The sequence below is a fragment of the Megascapheus bottae genome, chromosome 14 (assembly GCF_031878675.1).
Source record: "Megascapheus bottae isolate mThoBot1 chromosome 14, mThoBot2.hap1, whole genome shotgun sequence".
Classification (NCBI taxonomy): domain Eukaryota; kingdom Metazoa; phylum Chordata; class Mammalia; order Rodentia; family Geomyidae; genus Megascapheus; species Megascapheus bottae.
This window is the reverse complement of record NC_143522.1, coordinates 13,849,991-13,874,157: the sequence shown is the minus strand read 5'-3', so window position 1 is coordinate 13,874,157 and position 24,167 is coordinate 13,849,991. Positions and strand designations below refer to the sequence as shown.

Below are 24,167 nucleotides of genomic sequence, written 5' to 3'. Positions count from 1 at the left end.
GACTGGGTAGGACCATCTGAGTCATAGCAATACATGACCCAGCACTAAGGCTATGAGAGCCACTCACTGTGAGAACCTGGGGTATTGAAGGAAGTTGCTGGACTGTCGGGATTCAGATTTACAGAGTGGGAGATCAGAGAAAAGGCAAGGCCAACTCCAAGTCTAAGAGCTTTTCTCTTACAGCTCAGAGCTCTGCCCTCACAAGACTTTTTGAAAGGCTTCATTTGAGGAGGCATCCAGAGTCACTGCCGGCTGGCTTGGGACTCTCACTTACTTGGAAGGAGGGAGTCAGTATGAAGGGGTGTCCTGGAGGGTCACAGAGGTGGTGGTGGTGAAGATTTTAGCTCTCCATCTTCCCCCAGAACCCACTCAAACAAAAAGATTTGTAAGAACAGTGTCTGTCTTTAGCTTGATGCAAATGAGAAACAGAAGCGTCGTGGGGGCTGAAGACAATTTTTAATGGATCCAGACACATACAATTGCACATTTGGATGTCTCAAGGCCTCCCCTTTGAGTCCGTGAAATCCTTTGAGTGGGGTTGGGTCTCACCCCGGTCCCAACAGTTAGACTTGGAAGGTGTTGTAGATTATACAGAAAAGACATTGTGGACTTCAAAGGCTTGCCTTTTACTGTGGGAGAGAAAGCAGAAGCACTCGGGGCACCCAGATGGGTCTAATCTTCTGCCTCTGCCTCCCTTCCACTGGCCAGTCCAGTGAGGCTGAGGTTTTATTCATTTATATATTTCTCCCAATAGGAAGCCCTCAGGGTGGCTCCCTGTAGGGACCCAGGGAATCCTCTGAGGGGCAGAGGAGAATTGTGGTTAAGATCATAGAGCCAGGGTCACCCGGTCATTGTGTGAATGTCAGCATTGCTTGCTCCTAGCTGGGAAAATTAGCAGCAGAATGCTTAATTCCTCTGTCTTCATTTCTGCATTTCCACCGAGTGTCTACCAGATGTAAACTTCAGCTAAATAAAGCCTTATGGCTTTATTTTTTTCTTTGTTATCCTAATTTTGCTTCTGAGTCCCTATTTCACCATCATAGATACAAATTCAACTTCAGGAGTGTGCACGCCAGGGTCGAGTCTTGTCAGGGAAGCTCTGTGCACAGTGGGTCATCTGTCCTTGTCCATGCTGATCATGGTGTGTGTGACACAGTGCCTGCCCAGCTGGTCTACAATGGCGACTGCAGAAATTCATCAAACCCCTTTGTCAGGTCTGTTCACCCACTGGTATCTGTTCTCAGCGATTCCTCATCTTCTGTAAGCTCTTCCTGTTGGCACTGTTTCTCAAGGAATTTAAAATTTCAATGCAGAGCAGTCAGCCTTTATGTTGTCCATTCCATTCATCACGTGGGAGGACCAATCCCAGGGTCATGTGGCTTGGTAGTTCCCAGCCACAGCTTGATGCCGGGTCTCTTAATCTCCTGTTCCCATTAGTCTCCTCCTCTGCTTTCACAGCCTCTGTCCCTTCTGCCACTGCCTCCCACCTCAGAATTCTTTCCCTTTGACACTTTAGGTTGACCATGCCCATTACTTTGGCCCCCGGACCTGCTCCTCACAGGCTCTTTTCCTGGTGCCTGGAACCCCATTCCATGCCCAGCTCATCTTGTGGCTCTTGATGAGACCACCCAGCACAAGTCCCTGGTGGTTACAAGACACAGGTGTCCCCAGTCAGTGAAGGGCACAGGCCAGCAGCCCAGAGCTGCCCAGAGCCAAGCCAACCCAGATTTTATTTGCTTGTGCCCAGCCCTGATCATGATGTTTGTCCATTGAGCTTTCGTTAGTTTCATTGTCGTTCACTTGCCAAGACTTCTTTGGTTAAACATCTGTCTAGGTGAATCCAGTACAGTTTCTGAAATGTGAAGAAACAAGTTTGAATGGGAAGGGAGTGAGGACGAGTGTGAATCCAGCCTCATGGTTGATGGGCAAGAAACATGCTCATGTTCAAATGACACACCATTTAGGAAATTAGCTCTCATGTTGGCAGATTGGTGAATGTGGGTTATGGTCAGTATTGGCCTGGGTTTTGGTAGAGAGTTGGCTCAGTTGGATTGATTGATTGATTGATTTAGTGTTGGTATTGAAGCTTGAACTCAGGCTCTCTCATTCTCATTTGGCTTTTTTGCTTAAGGCTGGCACTCTGCTACTTAAGCTACACCTCCACTTCTAGCTTTTTGTTGGTTAATGAAAGATAAATGGCACATAGACTTTTCTGCCTAGGTTGGCTTCAAACTGTGATCCTTCGATCTCTGCCTCCTGGGTGATAAGAATTATAGGTGTGTGCAACTGGTGCCAGCAAAGGTTGAATGTAAATGATTTTACAATATGCTTACCCTTTGACTTAGCAACAGCTTGTTTTAGAAGAGTACAAGTATAAACAGCATTTAGCAAGCATGTTTGTGACAACAACTTGTTTTGGCAAACTATTTAAATTAATTAGAATAGTTTCAATTAATTCAAATAGTTTAAATCTCATGAAAATGAGTTTGATATTCTATGAAATAACGTTACAGTTTAAAAAACAAACAATTGAGAGGAATCGAGACATAGGCCAGGCACCGAGGTGCTCATTTACAGACCCAGCCTTTTCCTTGTCCACTTACACCTGAGTGAGGTTGGTAAAGCATGGTGGGTTATAGAACATTCTAGAACCACAGAGGCCTGAGGTCAAGGATCAGCTTGGAGAGCTTAGCTGCTCGACAATCTCTAACCTCTGTCTCATCCTTCATTACACGGGGCAGTACAGCTAAGAGCACAATGGTGAAGTCAGCTCCCAAGCCAGCCTGGTGAATGGTGAGTGCTGGACATCGGTTCAGACTCTGCTGACAAGACCACTGTTACTAGTCTCGCTAGTGTCACTAGTTTCCCCTCTCCCCTGCCTGAGTCAAAACCTGCCTGGCTCCTCCCCTACTCAAAAGCAGAGCAAATGCCCGTGCTCTCCAGAGCACCATGCTGGCTCACATCTCATCCTTGGGATTCCTTTGTCCTCCTGTTCATTCTACCCATCTTGCTATACCCAGCAGAAATGTTACCCCCCACCCCGCCAGTGATGCCTCTTCCAGACTACAATGGCACCTGGCATGCACCGCCATAGCTCCTCTCACCTGTCAGGGCCTGAGTGTTTTCCCCTTGTCACACCGCTGGGCAGGGATGGAATTCCTCTGGTCTCAGTCCCAGCCTTGGTCCCAGTGGCCATCAGAATATACCGAGGCTCAAGCCTTGCTACGTGAGTGAACTATGGAGCAGAAGGCAAGCGGAAAGTGGTACTGCCCTTGGGACCCAGGGAGAAGGCAGCTAGTGGCTGCAGGCAATGTCCTCTAATGCTCAGAATACAGGTGAGATGACCCCAGGACCTGCCTCTCACCCAGCCGGGTCCCTTGGAGAGAGCAGGAAAGATCAGAGCTCACCTGAAGTCCACTATGCCTTTCTTCTCATCCAGCTTCTTTATTAATTCTCTGACTTGGTAACGGTTCATAGGGACCTTGTTTTGCTAAGGAAGTGGATGGAGCATGTTGTAGAGCTCTCTGCTGCCCCATTTCCAGCGACTCCGCCCCCTCCCATAAACACCTATTGCCTCTCGGGATCATGATGGCTACTGAGGGCTCAGAGGGCACTGTACCACTATACAGAAGGGCTCTCAGACTCTCAGAGGCTCTCCCTTTCTGGGGAGCAACTAAGGGGAAGATCGGGTCCCAAGGTGACCCCTGAGGGTGACAGAACTCTCTTTCACAGCAAAGGAAGGGCATCCTTGCTCCTTCTAGCCAGTTCTGGCAAGCCAGACCTCTCTATCATGGGCCTGAAAACAAGTGTCTTTCCATCTCTGTCTGGGCCCCAGGCTGTTCGCACTATGGACCAAGCTTTCATAGACACATTTCTAGGGGCCTAGGGAATGTGGGAGTTCAGGACATATGGTAGAGCCAAAGTAGAAATGTTGGCTTTCTGGGGTGTGGTTGCTTTCTTCACTTCACTTAGGAGAAAGGCCTAAGATGAAAAGTGGGTGACTCGCGCCACAATATCTAGCAATGTGAGACATCTTGGGTGATTGGAAGCCTCAGACCAGATCATATAAAACATAGTTCATCTTGGGGCTGAAGGTGCTGGCTCCCTTCTGGGTCTAGACAAATGAGGTGAATGCCTGTAGCAAATCCCAGGGAGCTTTATGAAGTTCATACATGCATTTCTGCCCTTCCCCCATGCCTGTAGTCACCAGCAACCAGCACACCTGTACCAGAGCTTTCCGAAACTCTCCCACAGGCATTGTCATCGAACCTGTAGAGTTCAATCTCTTGAAGAACTCCAAAACTGTGATTTTCTGCTGCTCTGCGTAGCTCTGAGGAGAAAAGCAAGACACATCAGGAGCTAAGTCGGCCTTATGGCAGTTACCATACCTGCCTCCTCCCATTCCCCAAAGGGTAGCCCAAGCTCCAGGACCCTGAAAAACTGAGAGGAATGGGAAAAGGCAACTCAGTGGCTTGAAGCCCCATAAGTTAGAGCTGCTTCAGAGCAAGGTCCTTGCACAGGTATGATGGAGGTCATGATGATGGTCCTTGAGCTTCCAGAAGCTCTACCTACTCCATTTATCCATTAACTTAACAGATAGAAGGTGATGTTGCTAAGGTGTCATCATCAAGGGGGTGGTATTGATGGTCTGCCATCCCATGTCTGCCATTTGGTTTGGAGACTATCTCTGTTAGGACTAGTACAAGTACAGATGGAATGCTGGGGGATGTGGGAAGGGGGGGACAGCTGTTTATGGTTCAGAGATCACAGATTCAATGACAGTCATCAAGTTTGATGTGTTGGACCAACTCTAGGCACTCAGGATTTTTCCATTTACCACAAATGCACATATGGAGAAGCTCTTTGTTTGACAACTTTAAAGATAATATTTCATTGTTTTCTTCTTAAAAATATTGCTCATACTGGAAGACAATTTTAGATTAGTCAAAAGAAGAAAATGAAAACTAACCCATAAATCTACCCCACCATCTTGGATTTATCTGCACCTATCAATCTGCCTACTGTTCCTACTGTTTTACAAAATGCTCTGTACTAACATATTTTGAACATCTTTCCAGTGTCATTAAATAATATTCTTTTAGGACCCTTTAAAATATTTTTTTGTTTCTTTTCCTGTCCTACTCCCAGAAACCCCAGGCTGAGTCCTTCCATATGGATGGACATTCTTGCAATGTCCGACTCCTGGGTTATGTCCTCAGTTCTTCATCCCTTGCTTGTGTTCCCCACATCTCTTTTTCCCACTTTACATGGAAACCCTCTAAACCTACATGTCCAGTCATACACCTTTAACAGTCATTGGCTACTCCACCAGCACCTCCATCCAGCCCATCTGAAAAGAATCTCATTCAGATGGATGCCCCACACTATTACCCACGGTTGTGAGGGATCCCACAGGGAACTTTGTTATAATGGATTGTATAGACACTCCAGGACTTCCTGGGAACTCGAAGAGGAAGGTTGGAGCTCACCTGGATCATTTTCATAGGGTTTGTATTGTTTAAGAAAGTTTTCCTGGTGGAGAAACCTTGCACAGTCTTGTGTATCACATCCAGTTGGGGGTGGATGGCACACACCCCATCCAGTACTCGAATGAACTGTTCAGTTACCAGCACATTCTGCAGCAAGGAGAGAAAGAGAGAAGGGCCTATGATGAGAGAGCTGCCATTGTGCCACCATCTTGCCAACCACATGGCTCTCCCCACCCTGCCCAAGCCAAGTACAGGAACTTTTTGTCTTTCTTGGTTTGTTCCGCAGTGCTGCTCTTCGGAAGTGCTGTTTAAGACCTGGAGATTTGGCTGATAGGTTTATTTGGATCAGATGTTTTCAGTGAGTGCCAGTGGTTGGTGACACGCTGCCAGCTCAGCTCCACTGAAGTGCCTGCAGTTAGCAGACAAGATACAAGTAGGGAGTTGGAAAACTGGTCCTTAAATACCCGGAATGTCCACATCTACAAGAGTGTCCTTGTTATTGCAGGCGCTTCCAAAGAGGTACTTGTTCCAACCACCCTGTCATAGCTGGAAATGAATGAGGACTCCCCTCTGGAAGTGCTCTCAGAGCTGGCTGACAGGGTACGAGTGGAGCGGTATGTCTTCTTGAGGGTCAGGCCGCCCCTGCAGCTCTCATCCACCCGTGTCATTCCTTTAGCTGGGGTTCTGAGCATCCTTCGCCTTTTCAGAGTTAAACTCGTGCTTTAAGGGCTGGAAATGGCATCACCAAAGCAGGAACTCCGGTACTGACTTAGAGTTACGGCAATGTCGTTGACAGAATACAAGGCAAGGGCAGTGCTGGGCTTGGGCTGCGTTTCCCCCTCCTCCCCAGCTCAGGGGCCATGGCTTGGAAGCTCAGTGCCCAGGGTGCTGTTGTCCCCCTTCCAGAGGTGGCGCCTAGTGGAAGTTGATTGGTCATTGCAAGCACCGCCCCCCGCCCCCAGCAAGGCCCTGAGGTAGTTCTCGCGGGAACTCAGGAGGGGGCGTGGCTATCAAGGAGCAAGGCTGGGCTCCGCTTCCGGTCTCATGAGTTCTTTCCCTCCCGTGAGTACTTCCGCCCCCTGTGCCATCAGGTGATGAGTACAGTGCCGGGCCCTCGTCCGAACCCGTGCCATGCTGTTGAGGTGTTTGATCTCCAGAACTGTGAGCCAAACAGAATATGTATTGACTTTTAATTCCTTTTTTTTTTTTTTTCCCGTTGCGGGTACTGCAGGGCTTGAACGCAGGGCCCTCCTGATGTGGATGCTGCTCAAAGCAGCGCTGCTCCCACTTGAGCCATATTTCCACTCTGGGGTTTTGGATGGTTATTAGTTGGACGTGAGAGTCTCTCGGATTTGTCTTCCCCGGGCTGACTTCATACTGAAGTCTCCTGAGTAGGTAGGTAGGTAGGTAGGTAGTAGGTGTGAGCCACCAGTGCAGGGCCCCAGACACTCCAATTCACAAAGAAATGCCAGCCTCACATGTTGTTTACAGCAACGAAAACAGAGGGATTTGCTATAGTAAGCTTAGAGGCTTAGAAACTTTAGAGGCTGTGTGGTCACAGGTCATAGGTTTATGTGCTCTCTAGGCCCAAAGTGGTACCTTTTCTTTCTTTCTCCTCCCCCCTTCTTCCCTCCCCTCTTCCCCCCCCCCTCCTTTTCTTTTCCAGTGTTCCCAAAAAGTTGTGGCTCAAGTGGTAGAGCAGAAAGAACCTGGGCCTACACCTTTTCACCCTACTAGTGGGTGAGAGGCAATGGCAATATCAGACCCGTGGTTGAGACTCAGAGGCAGCACTCAGGCCGCATCCTAGATGCAGTCACAACTTGGGTATGAGGGCAAAGAGGGCATGGGAGGAAAGAATGCAGGAACACTGTGAAAGGAAAGCAGTTCTGCTCTTAAGTTGTGACCAATAAAAATGCAGGTTTTACTAATTAATTAGTTCTAGGTCATTTGGCTTTAAATATTCAATATATCATCACTTACATACATGATAAGGCAATCATCTCACAAAACGCCATCCTGAAAGGCATTTAAAAATGTAAAAGAGTTTAATGTAGTTATTCTTTTTCTGTAGTATTGGGGATTGAACCTAGGGCATAGCCCTTAGGGTCTTATTTACTTTGCCCAGGCTGACCTTGTACTCCTGATCTTACTGCCTTCATTTCTTGAGTAGCTGAGATTACAGATGTGCATCACCATGCTTTGTTCTCAAGTAGGCAACTGAGCCCTGGAATTACTCTTTATTGTTTTGCAGTAGCTATGGAAAGTTACCTAACCTCTGTGTTTTAGTTTCCTTATAGGTAAAAATAGAAAATGAGAAAAAGTACTTATTATGTCGTGAATTTTGCATCTTGTCATCCAAAAAGAAGTGGAATTTTTTGAATCAGATCATCAGTTATGGGTAACTCAAGATGACTGAATCCTTATGAAAAGAGGATTTAGGGGCCAGACAGGGAATTGCACACCTGAAACTTCAGACACAGGAGGTGAACAGGAGGGACATGGTCTGAAGCCATCCTAGGAAAAGTCAGGAGGCCTTAGTCAAAACAACAACAACAACAAAATAAACTAGGGTCTGGGAATGTGGCTTAGCAGTGGAGTGCTTATCTAGCATACATGAAGCCCTAGGTTCAATTCCTCAGTACTACATAAACAAAAAAACCACTGGAAGTGGTGCTGTGGCTCAAGTGATCGAGTTAGCCTTGAGCAAAAGAAGCTCAGGGACAATGTACAGGCACTGAGTTCAAGCTCCAGCACTGACAAAAATAAATAAATAAACAAAGTTGGTGCTAGATATGTAATCCTAGTTTCTGAGGAGCTGAGATTTAAAAAAATACTGTTATTACAAAGAGGATGTACAGAGGTGTTACAGTTACACAGATCAGATAAAGAGTATATTTGTTTTTGAACAATATGAGCTGAGATTTTTACTGAGGTTTGTGGTTTAATACCAGCCTGGACAGAGAAGTCTGAATTAACCACCAGAAAGCTGTAGCTTAACTGGTAGAGTGCTAACCTTGAGCAAAAATGCCAGGAGACAGCACCCAGTCCTGAGTTGAAGCTCTAGAACCAGCATAAATAAAACCACAACAAAAATCCCCTAAAACATTAAGGATTGGGGATAAGGCTCAAGTATTAGAGTGCTTGCCTAACAAACATGAGGCCTTGATTTAAACCCCAGTACTAGTTTTTTTAAAAGGAAATTTTGAGCTGGGTACTGATGGCTCACATCTGTAATCCTAGCTGCTTGGGAGGCTGAGATATGAGGATCGTGGTTTGAAACCAGCCTGGGTAAGAAAATCTGTGAGACTCTTATCTCCAAATAACCAACAGAAAACAAGAAGTGACATAGTGGCTCAAAGTGGTAGAGTGCTTCCCTTGAGCAAAAGAGCTCAGGAACAGTGCTCAGGCCCTGAGTTGAAGCCCCACAATCCCCCCCCCAAAAAAAATTGGGGGTGGATACAGATATGTACACAGAGAAGAAAGACATAAAAAGACCGAGGAACAACCCAAGGAACACCAGTCTGCCAGCTACCACTCAAGCGAGGAATGTGGAATGGATTTCCCTTGCTGGCAGCCCCTTCGGAAGGAACTGGGTCTGTTGGATGACCTTGTCTTGGATGCCCAATGCATTTTATTGCTTAAGCCTCTGGTTTGTGATACTTTGTTATAGCAGTCCTAGGACAGAATATGGTTTTCTCCCTACTTGCTAGAGTAGCATTAAAAGAGCTAGGATCTTAAATCCAGAGAGCATCAAACTGTAGACAAGTATAGACTATTGTTGGTGTCTGAGGATTCAGGTGAGAATCCCTTGCAGGAGTTGGATTTTCCTTTTGCAAATACTCTTCTGAATACAACATGCCATGTTATATAATGAAAATACCTTTGTTGTTTCCTAGGAATTCCTGTGATTATGGAATATTATGCCATTTACTTCATTCATTAATAAAGCTGACAGCAAACCAATTCTTTTTTTGAGCCCTTCTACCTTTTCTCAGGTTTATGTGTTGCATAAATTATTTCTGGTAACTTATTTCACTGAGATGTTACTGGCTAAATGGCTATTCATTCAGAAAGGACCTTTCTAGAGATGGTAGCGATATCAAAAGGAGAGTCTTTTTGTGTTGTACTTGTGTGAGGACTATACCGGTCTGAGCCATTGGTGCTAGTGGCACTGAATGGGCATGATAGCTGGTACAATTAACTACCATTAATTACTTACAGCAATGTCAAGCTCTTCCATCTTGGATTTGGGATTCCTCTTGATGGACAGGATAAGTACAACTGCGCCTTCCATATTTATAGGGTTCAGGAAAAGCTATGAGAAGAGGGGCAGGACAAAAGAGGGATGGAAATGAGACAGAGAGACAGGCTCAGGGCAGAATTTTCATTTTGTTTCATCAAATCAAACCACTGTCTCCTTTCTAGACTTTCCTAGCAGTACCTATTTCCATTTACCCCTCTAGCTTCTTTCTCATCCATATCTGTCCATCCATCCACTTATTCATTCAGGAATCTATCCTTTCTTATGTCTCATCCACTACCTTATCCATGTATTCTCTCATCTATATAGCCCTACCTCCCCCTTTTCATCTTTCTCACCCACCCACCTTTCCAATCCATGCCTCATACCATCCATCCATCCATCCATCCATCCATCATTAGTTAGATGGCTGCCACACCATGGTTCTGAGGTGGCATTGATCTAGAGTGCAGAGGAGCAGAAGATGGAGGACTCAATAATTCTCTCCAATGGTGTCCAGCCCTGCCACCCTGCTGCCCTCACTCTAACAGACAGACAGACAAAAATACATGCACACAGGGACATACAAATACACTTGGACACACAGAGATAGACATACATACAGACACACATGGACATACATAAACATTTATACACATACACTGACGTCTATGATGGATACACACATGGGCGCAGAGACATGCACTGACACATAGACATGATGTGGACACACACACACACACACACACACACACACACACACACACACACACTGCTATCCCAGCCCAGGAAGACTACCTTCAGCACTTGGAGTGTTTCATTGAATTCCAGGCCCTTGCTGATCCGATTGGCCCCTTCATTATTGATGTTGTTACTGCTGACATCCAAGTAGCACAGGCAGCTATTGAGTTTGAGAACCTCCCCTAGGGCCAGGGCCCCTTCGTTCCCAAGGCCATTCATGGAGAGATCCAGTGCCTTCAGGGTTACATTCATCTCCAGGGAAGGGAAAAGTACCATGATCAGGGTCGTGTAAGTCTCACCCAGATAAGTACTCACCTTCTAGCCCTTGCTGGCATTTAGCCCCCTTTCAGTGGTCCCCCAGAGCCCAGTGGTCTCCTGGAGAGACAGATTTGCCCTATCACTTCACATCCCTCCTTGCTGGACTTATGAGTCTCAAGCTTGGAATCTCAAGTACTCTTGAAACTTGTCCCATCTAGATTTTGGTCTCTCTACCCCATAAGTGATTTTCCCTCTTGAAGGGCCCCCAAACGTCACTCAGCCCTCAGCAGGTAGAATATATACAAAGAAATAAGGCACATGCAAGAATTATGGAAGGAACCCAAGAACTCAAAAGCATTTGGTACAGGCTCAGAATCCCTTCATAATGGTTTCCATGAGAAAGAGATTCAGGATGGCGGGAAGGGAAGCCCTGGCTGACCTCACCTCACATGGGCTTAACACGCCACTCACGGACTCTTACCCGGAGTCCATTGCACAAGGCTGTAGCTCCCTGTGTGTGGAAGTGATTCCAGCTTAGATCCAGCGACTGGAGCCCTACATTGAAGCCTGGAATGGGCAAGGGCTCAGCTTAGCATCCTTCACATCCCAAGGAACCTAGCATCAGAGTTAATAAAGCCATGGAATTGAGGCCTAAGAGCAATCAGTGGGCATGGAAAGTGAAACACTCATGAGATAACTTTTTCAGTTATTCATTTAAACACAAAATTGCAAGAGGATCCCCAGTGCTGCGAAGAATGAAGTAAAATAACCCCAATTTTCCATTACAAGTGTTAAAGTGCATTGGTGTCATGTATTTAGTCAAGGTTATAGGATCATGTATACTTTCCTATTATAATACCCCATCACACACCTTAAGAAGACAGTACAGAATATGGAAGGAGTACGTACTTGGATCAATGATAACTCACCTACAAGTATTCACTTAATAAAGATTTGTGATTCACAGAGGAAGGGCAAAGCGTGCCACCACTTCTAAAATCAGAACATTCAGAACTACATGCACCTAAAGGGAGATTCATCTCCCATAAAAAGTTTTCCTTCCTATTCACCCCACCACCTTTGGCCAGTCCCTTCCCCCATAGAGACCTACCTAGCATTTGTCCCAGGTATTCTCCTGCTGTATCAGAGAATTCATTGTGACTGAGAGACAATGTCCTAATTCGGTAATTGGACTAAAAGAACAAATGATAAAGTTTTATTTGAGACAATGTCCTAATTTGGTAATTGGACTAAAAGAACAAATGATAAAGTATTATTTCATTTTTTAAATTTATTTTTGTTGGTGTGGGGCTTGAAGCTGAAGCCTGGGCTCTGTCCCTGAGCTTTTTTTTTTTTTTGCCAGTCCTGGACTTGAGCTCAGGGCCTGAGCACTGTCCTTGGACTTTCTCAAGGCTAGAGCTCTACCACTTGAGCTTTAGCATCACTTCTGGCTTTTTTCTATGTATGTGGTACGGAGGAATCTAACCTGGGCCTTCATGCATGCTAGGCAAGCACTCTACCACTAGGCCAAACTCCCAGCCCCTGTCCCTGGGCTCTTTTGCTCAGGGCTCTATCTCTTTAAGCCATAGTTCTCCTACTGGTTTTTTAGGTGTTTAATTGAAGAATCTCATGGCCTTTCCTGCCCTGGGCTTGCTTTGAACCATGATTCTCAAATCTCAACCTCCTGAATAGCTAGGATTACAGGCATGAGCTACCAGTGCCCAGCTGAGGCTTTTTTTTCCCCCAGTCCTGGGGCCTGAACTCAGGGCCTGAGCACTGTCCTTGGACTTTCTCAAGGCTAGAGCTCTACCACTTGAGCCTCAGCACCATTTCTGGCTTTTTTCTATGTATGTGGTACTGAGGAATTGAACCCGGAAGAGTTTTATTTTAAACCAATCAATTAATTTTTTGGTTTTTGGAGACAAGGCTTCATTGTGTAGCTCAGCCTGGCCTTGAACTCAAGGTCTTCCTGCCTCAGATTTTTGAGCCCTGGGATTACAGGTGTGTACTACTACACCTTGCAAGAGAGTTTATTTTTTGTTTTCTGATGGAAAAAATTTAATTTCAGGGCAGTGTGATAAAGGTTCTAGGCACCAAAAACTGTGTGGGTTAGAGTTTTTAGAAGCAAAACAGTTTTTTATTATTATCTTGTTTGTTTAACTATTAATGGCCTGGGAGAATTTAGTGCCATTCTAAAAGCTCTACCACTTGCTGCAGCTTGTACTGGGGTGGGCAGCAGCAAAATGTTCATTAGCTCCCCAAACCATGTAAATGGCTATGTTCACTACACTAGAGCAGTTTTTCCCTGTCACCCAGGCCTCCCAGGACCATTCCCACCCCGCTCACCTGCACCCATTGCTACTTACCGACAGGGCTTGGCATAAGAGTGCTGCAGAGTCTTTCTTGAAGTTATTTCCTGTAGTGATGGTGCTGTATTAGCAATCAACTCCAGACCCTTCCCTCTCATACTGTGGCCCTGCCATCCTCACCCCTTCAGAGCAGTCAAACATACAACAGATGACAAGCACCTCTTAGAGCAAATATGTAAAGAGTATGGCAAAAGTAGCTAGGTATGTCTGCCTAGTGAGAACAGAGTGCTGAAGAACTAGTATTGCCAAAGAACGAAAAACTGAAAAGTATATAAAAGTACAGCTAGTACTACAACCTGTATGACAATTGACATTTCATGAAAGAGGAAATAAAAATGGAAACACAAACCGGGTGTTGATGGCTCACACCTGTAATCTTAGCTACTCAGGATACTGAGATCTGAGGATCATGGTTCAAAGCCAGCCTGTGAGACTCTTATGTCTATTAACTACTCAGAAAAGGCCTGAAGAGGCTCTGTGATTCAAGTAGTAGAAGACTAGTCTTGAGCCTGAGAAGCTCAGGTACAGTGCCTAGGCCCCAAGTTCAAGCCACAGGACTGGCCAAAAAAGAAAAAAAAAAGAGTGGAATTACATTTAAAATAATTTTAATACTAACATGGGAGTGTAACGAATAACATAGTGATTAATACTCATTGAATATGTGCCAAATAAGTAGTATTTTAAACATTTAATTTAATATAATTTATTTTTGGCTGTATGTACTAAGGCTTAAATTAGCAGCTTTGTACTTCCACTTGGCATTTTTTGCTCAAGGCTAGCACAACTTGAGCCATTTCAAGCTTTTTGCTGGTTAATCGGAACTAAGAGTTTTCTTTCTCACTTGGGCTAACTTTGAATTGTGATCTTCAGATCCTAATCTCCTGAGTAGCTAGGATTCTAGGCATGAGCCACTGGAGTCCAGAGTTAGATTTTTGGACTTCTCTTTGTGTGTGTGTCAATCCTGGGGCTTAAACTCAGGGCCTGGGTGCTGTCCTTGAGCTTTTTTGCACAAGGCTGGTGTTCTGCCACTCAAACCACAGCTTCACTTCTGGCTTTTTAGTGGTTAATTGGACATAAAAATTTCATAAACATTCTTGCCCAGGCTAGCTTTGAACCACAATCCTCAGATATCAGTCTCCTGAGTAGGAAGGATTACACCAGAGCCTGGATGTGGATCTCTTTTACTTACATTTTTTTTTTTAAATTTAAAATAGACCTGCTGTGTTGTGATCTGATGATCATGGTTCAAAGCCATCCTGGGCACAAAAGTTTGTGAGACTCTTATCTCTTATTAACCACCAGAAACTGGAAGTGATGCTGTGGCTCGAGTGGTGAATGTTAGCTTTGAGCTAAAGAGCTTAGAGACAGTACCCAGGCCCAGAGTTCAAGCCCTGAGACTGACAAAAACAAACAAACAAACAAACAAAGGAAAAAGGCTTCTTCCATCAGAGAATTCAACAATCCAAGAAACACTCTTTCCCTTCTGCTTTTGGAACTATTAACTACTCTGACTCCGTTCCTTCTTTTATATTCTTTGCTCTTTTATATCCTTTGCTCTTTTATATCCTGTACATTTTTCTCATTCTGTCATGCAAAATAGACTTTTACTAATTCTTTTCACCTGTTATTTAATGCATCATTAAATTTATCTACTGACTCTTTAATTTCAGGGATTACCTATATTTCATTTCTTGATGTTCTTATAGGAAGAAGAGGTCTTTTAAAATGCAGTTATTTATTCTTTTGTTTGCACTCACATATTATGTTCTTCATCATATTAAACATGTTTCCTAGCTGGGTACAAGATGTCACAATTTCCCCAAAGTTCCAGTTCATAGTGGCTTCCCTGTTCAGTGAGGGTGGTAAATTATGTGACCACACTGTTTATCATCTGCATTTAGCAATTCTGTACACAAGTTCTTGAGGGCCCATTCTTAACTTTTTGCGTTTGATGACTCCCATTAGTGTTCACCTCTTTGCTTTACAGTTGGTGGTTAGGAATTGTCTGCCGTGGATCCTATGTGTGTGGGAACCACAGACAGCCTGGCTCAAGGGGTTATTCCTCTGAAGGAGCCTTGTTCTTACCAGCATAGGACTATTTCTTTATGTTCATTTCTTGAGTAGGGTCTGGAATCCTGTAGATGCCAGGTCTATGGAACTAAATTACCAAGTGGCCTTTTCCCTCCAGTAGGAGATAGTTAATAAGCTAATTGAAAATAGGTATAGGAGATCAAGCATAAATATGGTTAAGCCAGTGGGAGAAACAGGCTAGAGAGTCATGGTGGTAGAATGCTGCTGTTTGGTCCTCTCCTTGGATCTCAAAGATGACGACATTTGAGTGGAGAGGGAGAGCCATCCAAGGCATCTGGGAGTGGAGATGTTTAAGCAGAGGGCAAGGTGCTGTCAGCCGCATGAGGGAAGCCTCATCAGGAAAGCAGGAAGCTGCCATGATCATGGACGGAGAAGGATGAAAGGAGTTGGTCTGCCTTAACTAGATTTAAGCAGAGGGCAAGGTGCTGTCAGCCGCATGAGGGAAGCCTCATCAGGAAAGCAGGAAGCTGCCATGATCATGGAGGGAGAAGGATGAAAGGAGTTGGTCTGCCTTAACTAGATTTAAGGTTCTTTCTGTTCTTCTTCTCCTCTCCCTTTATTCCCAATGCGATCTTCCCACCCCTTCCATGGGCTCACCTGAAAGCTTCAGTTTCAAGAGTGAAGAGGTGTTTCCCTGGAGGAAATCAGAGATGATCCTGGCCCCTTCCAAGCCAATCTTATTGTTGGAAATATTCTAAAAGGCAAATTCATGTTTAGGTATGTAAGCATTGCCCTCCTAACTATTGAGGTGTATGTGGGGGACTTTCTAGAGTCAGGGTGGGGCAGAGGAGCAGGGTGAGGCTTAGTGAGAAGGATGCTGGACCGAGGAAACCTGGTCCCTGCTTCCCCTAGACTTCCCAACAGGTCTCTATTTTCCTCTGAAGTTGACTTCAGTAACTCTCATCTCCTTGATTCTGAGACTCTTTTGTTTTGAAACAGGGCAGCTTTATATGAAGAATTTGCCATGAAACAAGTAGAAAAAAATGAGTTTGGAGTAAATAATCAGTGTGAATTCTATTTACACTTGAACTCAGCTTTTTCCTTTCTTTCTTTTTCTCTCAAGGCTAGCTCTTTACCACGTTGAAACAGCTCCATTCCAGTTTTCTGGTGGTTAATTGGAGATAAGAGTTTCAGACTTGCAGGCTACCTGCAAGTCCAGAAGTCAGATCTCCCTCAGCCATCTGAGTAGCTAGGCATAGAGACATGAGCAACAGGTACCCATCTCAGTTTTTTTTAATGTTGGCAATATACATATATAATTTCCCAGCCTAACCAGTTTTAGATACACAGTTCAGTGGTACTGACAAGATTCCTATTGTACAGCTTTCACTACCACCTGTCACCAGCACATCCTGTTTGATGAAGTTCATTCATGCCTTTCCCCTCTCTCCCTCTCTCCCTCTCTCCTTCTCTCCTTCTCCCTCTCCCTCCCCCACCTCTCTCTTTCTATTTCTTTCGTTGTCTGTGGAGAGACTTGAATTCTGGACCTGGGCGCTGTTCCCTGAACTCTTCAGCTCAAGACTACCACCCTACCCCTTGAGCTACAGAGCCACTTCTAGTTTTCTAGTGGTTAATTGGAGATGAGAGTCTCACAGACTTGAGTGTCCGGGCTAGCATTGAACCAGGATCCTCAGATCTCAGCCTCCTGAGTAGCTAGGATTACAGGCGTGAGCCACTACACCTGGCTTCATGCCTTTATTTCTTTTAAGAAAATTTATCTTAAGGCAAATATGCAGAGGTAAACTTATCTGTTTATGTACTTCTAAAGTCTTTAGATTTCCTTCTAGCCACAGAGAACACCGTCCCCCTCCAGCCTCTGATGTTTGTCTAGACAGCCAGGTCACCTGATTCTAGGTAGGGGCATCTGGCTTAGTTTGGGTGACTTCTGGGTTGGTTATGTGGTAGGAGCACAGTACCAGCTCCTGGAGATAGTAGTTCTCATGCAGCATTTCCACCAGGCTGAGAACACCCTCTTCCATGATGGAGTTATCTTCCAGTTCTAGCTTGATGATGGCGGTGTTAGACTTCAGCCACCACAAGGCAGGGTGGGGGGTGGGGTAGGTGAAGTGGGAGAGAGGGGAGAGAAAGACACAGAACTGATTGGTGACCTAGTGGTTTTCTGGTCTTCAACTTGCCCCCTCTCTTGAGCATTCCAGTCACCCGAGAGGGTGTTATGGTTCAAGAGTAGATTGTTCCCCAAGGTCCCCTGTGTGGTGATGTGAAATGGGGACCATTCAGAGGTGGGGCCTAATGGAAGTCATTACTGGCTCTTCCCATTTCTCTCTGGCTTCCTGTCTTGTCACACACAGTTCCAGTGTGTTGATGCTGCCTGCCATAAGGCCTTCCCTAGAGCCAAGCTGATGCCTGAGCCATGCTCTTGAAACTACTGTGCCCAATAATCTTCTTTAAAAAAATAAACCTACTCAACCTCAGGTGTTTCATTATAACAATGGACAATGGACTGCATAGAGGTGCAGACTAGAAATTCTAAAGGAGTGGAGAGGACAGGAGAAAATAACACAGGGTATGTCACTGAATTTTGCTAGAAGCTGGAAGAATTTAGATAAGGGTTGTTAGTTCTATTAGAGGAGTAAAGTGTAAACAAGGGGACAAGGAAGAGCCAAACAGTATTTTTTTTTACAGTGCCCCCCCCAACCCCCAAGAAAGGACTGTTACCTACTATGAGCTTAAGGGAAATATGGTATACCTCCTAAAGGAACTGAAATATGAAGATGTTTGCAAGGAGCTCCTCTGAAGTGTTCATTTGTTTTCCTACCTTTTCTTCCAGTTTGGTCTTGGCCTTACCTGATACTCTTTTCATAGAAGGCAGCCTCAGGACTGTGGAAGGATCTGGACTTAGTGGGGTGGGCCAAATTCAGTCATGCGTAAAGACAAGGAAGATGGCCCCATTGCCTTGCAGACGGGGTATTGCTTATCAATATCTAGCACACAAGTCATTACCACTTCCAGAGTGATCCTGGGGACAGTGCTTTGTAATGTGAAGCAGGAGTTCTCACCAAAATATCCCCATTTATCTCCTGGGCCTGTATCTACCCTACTTGGTGCTCTCTGTGCTGCCAGTCAGGGAAATGAGGAACAGAGGGTATAGTGGGGGTAAAGTCAGGGATAAACAGGACCTATACAGTCAGCTTCTCACCAAGCTGGGGAAACACATCTGTGAATAGCTGAACAGTCAGAAACAATAACAGCAGCAAAAGAGTTGATCTCATTAGACTATCACATGGCAAATTGCTAAATGAATGATCCAGGAAATCAGAGGAGAAAATAACTTGCCTCCTCCATTATTATGGAGACACAGTATCCAAGTCTTGAGAGGATTTCACTGTTTCCTATTATTCCCACAAAGCTCATGAGATAGTGGTACCCTAACACTTCATCAACCACTGAGCCCTCAATAAGTTCCAGGATGGTCTCATTCCCTCTCTGCACTTTCCTCCCCCAGAAAACAGTACTACTCCATGCATATATGCTAAACACAAACACTGCTATGTATTTTTTTTCAGGAAGAATGAGCATGTGAGGGAAAAATAACCCCTAGCATTGCCCACAGATGTTGTTTTATGCCAAGTAGAGCCTGGGCAACTCAAATGAACAGTATTTATCATATACCCTGAGGAGTCACTGTCAAAATGTATTCTGACTGTGATTACATTCCAGCCCAAACCAGAATGGTGTATTACAAGACTTTTGAATGGTGTCATTCATTTCCCAATTGGATAAGTATCAAAGCACAGAATCAGTTCCTTCGTTATCATCCTCTTAGACTCCTGCATCATTGAACTGAGCTGCATATACCTTCTTGGCCCTGGTCTTTCATGACTTTGCCTAGCTTTTGCTCCCTCTCCATCAGGGCTTTACCTTCCTAAATGAACAGTTATGTACTCACATGTGTAATTGTTAAGTTCTCTGTGCTAAGAACAAGTTTTTGTATATATATAAAGCTATTACATATTCAAGTTCAAATGATTGTTTGGTCATGCCATGCCAAATTATAACATTCCTGTAGAATTCTACAATGTGGTCTTTGAAAATTATGATATTGTAAAAGGAAGACATTGAATGGAAAGGCTCAGTAGCAGACCTATTTATAGTAAAGGGGAGCTTTGAAATAGAGACTCAGGTTTGCATTTTGCACTGTGTGCTGAATTTAAATCTTGGGCCTAATTCTAATCCAGCCATTTTTCAAGGATAATACTTTAAAAAAAGCACAGACTTCAAGATGCAAATGCTTAGCAACTCTTTCTGGGAGCTAAAAGGAAAAGGCAACTGGCAGGGTTTAAAGCCCAGTGTTTAAAGGTTATGTATAAAGGTTGCTGTTTAAGATCCAAAAAGAAGGGGCCCTGGGAAAGGCTTGCCACCTTGATAAGCCTCTGTGCCCACCCTCCTCCCCCGGCATGCTCACCACCAGGGCTATAGCAATGGCCTTGGTACCCTTGGGGCCCAGCCCATGGTGGTTGAGATTCATGTGGGACTCCTCCATGTTGCGTATGAAGTAGGAGGCAGGCACAACTCCCATAAGTTTGCAGGCTTCCAGGTACAGCTCTTTCTGTCCAGTGGTGTAGTACCTCTCAGTATCTGCAGAGAAACACATATAAAATCTCTGCCTTATTTCTCGAGTTCCACTTTTGACTGGACTCCCCACTGCCAGATATCTATCCCTGTGCAAGCTGGATAGAAGCTAACTCTAGGCCCAAAGTCAGCCTGTGGTTGGAGAGGGAGACTTTAACTCCAGATTGCCACAAATGATTATCTCCCTTTGGGTTAGAGAAAGGAGGACTGGGGTTTTAGGCCCCTGGTCTTCTTAGAAGAGGTGAGCAGTTTATTCTTACCCAGACTTCCCAGGCTGGACCTATCTAGTGGGTAGTCATCAGGAATATGACTCATTCCCTTGCCCACTTTGGAACAATCCTGGAAGCAATCAGCAGCTTTTGATGGTTCTGAGCATGCTCATTTCAATTTTATTGTCACTGACACCATTAAAATCTATGAGCCATGAGCTAGGCACAGTGTCTCAAGCCTGTAATCCTAGCTGTTTAGGAGGCAGAGACTGGGAGATAGATGCTATGAGGCCATACATATTTGAGAGACTGTTTCAAGCAAAGGCTATGTACAATAGTACATGTCCGTGAGCCCCAGTGACACAGGGAAGGGCAAGTAGTTGGAGCTCAGCCCAGGCATAAAATGAGATTCTTAAGAATCTTGGGCCTGATTCTTAAATCTTGGTTATTTTCAAATAACCAATGCAAAAAAGGGCTTAAAGGCATGGTTCAAGTGGCAAAATGCCTGCCTTGCAAGCACAAGGCCCAAAATGAATTTCCACTATCACTATGCCACCAATAAAACTTTGACAGGATTTTGAGATAGGTCAACTAGAAGAAGGCCCAAGTAGGACAGAAGAACAACTCAAAATGGCAAATCAACACAAGTCAGAAAGACCGAGAAACTAGTGAGAAACAAGCAGTTTTGTTTCTGAGTGCGCTTTTCTCATCTGCCATATCTGCTTACATAGCTGATCAATGATAAGATGCTCACAGACCTGTGGACTTTGCTGCCATTCCAATCTTTGGGCCCTTTATTCCTTAGATCAGCTTGGCTCATCGTCAGCAGGCACTGTTCTTCCCTCACACCAGTGCCCTCATTAGACAAGTCTGCTTGGTGGCATGGCCTCCTATGGCCAGCTGGCATTTAAACTGCATTTGATTTTCCTTTGGGTCCCAGGGCCTTTGGACAACCCACCCCAGGCATTTCTAAGGCAGACAATGGAGCTCTGTTAGGAAATGGACAGCTTCCCAGGGAAGGATCACAGCCACAAACTTGCCTTCTCTAGAATGGCTGCCTAGCAGGTTCCCCAGTCTTCTACACTACTGATATTTCGAGCCAAAGTCTTCTCTGTTGTAAGGGGCTGTTCTGTACATTGAAGAGGTTTTAGTAGGATTTCCTGGCTTGCACATACCATATCCCAGTAATCTCCAGTGCCTAGCTTGCCAAATGTTCTCTAGGTGCACAGTTGTTCTGGATGAGAGAATCACTGTTGTTCAGGAAACAGCAAACCCTGCTTCCATCTCCCTCATGGGGAGCCTCCATCAGCTTGACACTCTTCCCAGGAAGCTCTTCCTGTCCTGATAGCAGCTTGGCACCAGCACAGAGGCACTAGAAGCTAGAACAGATGAGGCCCCACTGTCTGCTTAGGATAGAATGTACATCTGTCTGTCTGTCTGTCTTTGTCTCTGTCTCTCTGTCTGACTCTCTGTCTGTCTCTCTGTTTCTGTCTCTCTGTCTGACTCTCTGTCTGTCTCTGTCTCTGTCTGTCTCTGTCTCTCTGTCTCTGTCTCTGTCTCTGTCTCTCTCTCTCTCTCTCCCCCTCTCTCCCTCTCTCTGTCAGGGGGCTTGAACTCAGAGCCTAGGTGCCACCCCTGGGCTCTTTTGCTCAAGACTAGTACTCTATCACTTTGAGCCACAGCTCCACTCTGGTTTTCTGGTGGTTAACTGAAGGTAAGAGTCTTACAGACTTTTCTGCTTAAGCTGGCTTTGAACCAGGATCCTCAGATCTCAGCCTCCTGCGTAGCTAGGATTATAGCACCTGGCTCATAGGGAAACATTTAATGGCCAGAAACCCCTTTGCATGTTTGTTCAGCTTCCAGAAGTTGATGTGGGTGCTGTTCAAAAGGTAGACCGTAGCCTGGCATAGCACCCGCTGTCTCCTATCCAGCCTGGAGAAGGTGCTGTAGAACTAAGCATAGCTTTTCTGTCCCGTCCTGCATGTAGGGTAGCCCACTTGGCAGAGCTAGCTTTCTCCAGCCACTCTCTCCTAAAATACCCACCTCACCTTCAATTTCCAGGTCTGTTTCTGAGTCCTCCTGGGTGGTCTTCTCTTTTTCGACAGTGGTAGGTGTTTCGGCTTCACAGTAGAGCATGTCATCACTGCTGTGAGGTGCTAACTCCGATAGAGTGTCAACTGCAAGAAAAACAAAACAACATCTTCTGGCTTCTGTTGGGAGGGAGAAGGGCCATCTGCCACTAAGTTCCCATGGCCTCTACTCCTCTCAGCTTCCCAGGTCCTGGCTGTAGCCATTGTCCCCACAGCATTGAATGACAGCCTCCCATGCTGCTAGGTAACTCCATTCTAGCAGGCCTTCGTTCTAACAAGTAGCCAGTGCTGCCTTGGGGCTGAACAGTTGTTGGTAGAATCCTGGCACAAATACTTCCAAGTGTCCCCTGGGCACTGGCTGTTCCTGCCCCTTCCTTGCTGGATGGTCTTGGTGAACTCCCTGGTCACACATGTGCCTTTTCATTTGCTTGGGTGGTTTTAACTGCCCACTCTTACTCTTTCAGGTAAAGGACGTGACCCAAAGCCCAGCTTGCTCATTGTAGATGGTGCCCAGGAGTTGATGGGGAAGGGGAAAGGGCTGGGTAAGTGGTGACGGGGGGTCAGCTGTGAAGCAAAATGGTCTAGGATCTGTTGCAGGGAATAGGAGAACGCAATTTGATTTCTAAGAATTGGACCTTGCTTCTTCCAATCCCATATTGTTTGTATGAGCAGGCAAAAGAGGCTTGAATAGATTGATTCCCTGGTTTGAAGTTGTTATAATTAAGCACTGTAGTCTGGTTTCTTCAGGTACTGGTGGGAGGAGCAGAACTTTCCTCACAGTGTCCCTTCAACTTGCTAGTGGTTTGTCTCCAGGGCCACTGATCTGGGACCAGGGTGGGTTTCTGGAAGCTGCTCACAAGGCTCAGTGGTCAACCCTCTATGTTCTGTAGGAGTCTGGTGTTATCAGGAAGTAGTGCTGTGCTTTCCAGCCTGGCCATCAGGTGGGCTGGGTATCTGTAGTTTTGACCAGCCAAGTTCTAGGATAGTAGGACTCCTACTAGTACCACAAATACCTCTGTTGGTCCTTGTTCATAGACCTGGGCTCCTATTTTATACACTCCCCCCACCCCGTGTAAGACAAAGTTTTGTTTTTGTTTTTGTTTTGTCAGTCCTGGTGCTTGAACTCAGGGCCTGAGCACTGGTTCTCGGGTTTTCTCAAGGCTAGAGCTCTACCACTTGAGCCATAGCACCACTTCTGGCTTTTTCTGTGTATGTGGTATGGAAGAATCAAACCCGGTTCTCCACTACTAGGCCAAACTCCTGGCCCCAGTGAGACAAAGTTTGTGTAACACAAAGACATGACCGGTGGAGGCCTGATGGTCAGAAGACTTAAAGCACCTTCTGAGCTGTTAAATTGTTGCCTAGGGCCATGAAAAAAAAGTCGAACAAGTTTAGAATAGCATTCTCTAAACTAATGACACACTGGTAAATGTTCAACAAACACACACATATCCTGACTTACAGTGTCAGCCAGTTCATATGCTGTAATATTCCCAACATGGCTGCCTTCTAACTAGAAATATGACACCAAACAGCCCATAGAATGGAAAGGATGGTTGGCTAGAGCCAATATGAGCCAGCTTCAACACAGTATCCTATTGTCTGTAGACCCTGGAGCCCAAGTCGGTATAACACATCATCCCAATTCTAGAAGGAACCGGGCAGATTGAAAAAGGATTTGAGGGGAATCCATGTTATCGTTGGGTGCTATTTCCCACAGCCCAGAAGGGCCCAGGGACTGGAGATAGGATACCCTTTCACCTTGTGTCTTGGACTCAATAGATTCCTCATCGTCCATGCTGCCAGGACTCTAGAGGGCTGATGTCAACTTCTTGCCACCTCGAGACTGCTTCCCTAAGCAGCACACTTGTCCACTCAGCTCTGTCTTACACTGTGTATATTGCCCTGGCATAGGCAAGTCCCAGGGGAGCTTGCACCTATATTTTCATCCCAGAAAGCCTGGAGGACAGTGAGCTTGGGTGGGAATTGGACATGCATGGATTTGATCCCAACTCTGTCTGGGAGAAGTAGTTACAGCCCCAGCTCATCAGGGAGAGTGGTATAGTTCTACACCCAGGAACCCTGTCAAA

At 45.4% G+C, this 24,167-nt stretch overlaps 2 protein-coding genes across 7 annotated transcripts in view; one reads left to right on the top strand and one right to left on the bottom strand.

Annotated features, from left to right (window-relative positions):
* Nucleotides 1-447: 447 nt before the first annotated feature.
* On the bottom strand, nucleotides 448-23,962 carry Lrrc74a (leucine rich repeat containing 74A). 6 transcript variants are annotated; one of them, XM_090344561.1, is made up of 15 exons: nucleotides 23,839-23,962; nucleotides 22,036-22,164; nucleotides 19,612-19,784; nucleotides 17,105-17,212; nucleotides 15,786-15,882; nucleotides 13,095-13,144; nucleotides 11,840-11,921; nucleotides 11,210-11,295; nucleotides 10,528-10,722; nucleotides 9,709-9,804; nucleotides 5,490-5,636; nucleotides 4,223-4,330; nucleotides 3,408-3,490; nucleotides 3,105-3,235; nucleotides 448-1,852 (listed from the first exon to the last, which is right to left on the bottom strand). In XM_090344561.1, the coding sequence occupies exons 1-14, from the start codon at nucleotides 23,873-23,875 to the stop codon at nucleotides 3,223-3,225; spliced, it is 1,404 nt and encodes a 467-aa protein (XP_090200687.1). In that variant the 5' UTR covers nucleotides 23,876-23,962; the 3' UTR covers nucleotides 448-1,852; nucleotides 3,105-3,222. The 6 variants fall into 6 exon arrangements, with proteins under 6 accessions (XP_090200687.1, XP_090200686.1, XP_090200691.1 ...); XM_090344560.1 differs by lacking the exon at nucleotides 3,105-3,235; XM_090344565.1 differs by lacking the exons at nucleotides 3,105-3,235; nucleotides 23,839-23,962 and adding an exon at nucleotides 21,163-21,366 and having other exon boundaries at nucleotides 22,036-22,098.
* Angel1 (angel homolog 1) overlaps nucleotides 6,561-24,167 on the top strand; it is a 45,697-nt gene continuing 28,090 nt past the window's right edge. Inside the window, exon 1 of the mRNA XM_090344553.1 lies at nucleotides 6,561-6,650. Coding sequence (XP_090200679.1) covers nucleotides 6,621-6,650 — 30 coding nt within the window. The 5' untranslated portion in view covers nucleotides 6,561-6,620. The remainder of the gene's footprint in view (nucleotides 6,651-24,167) is intronic.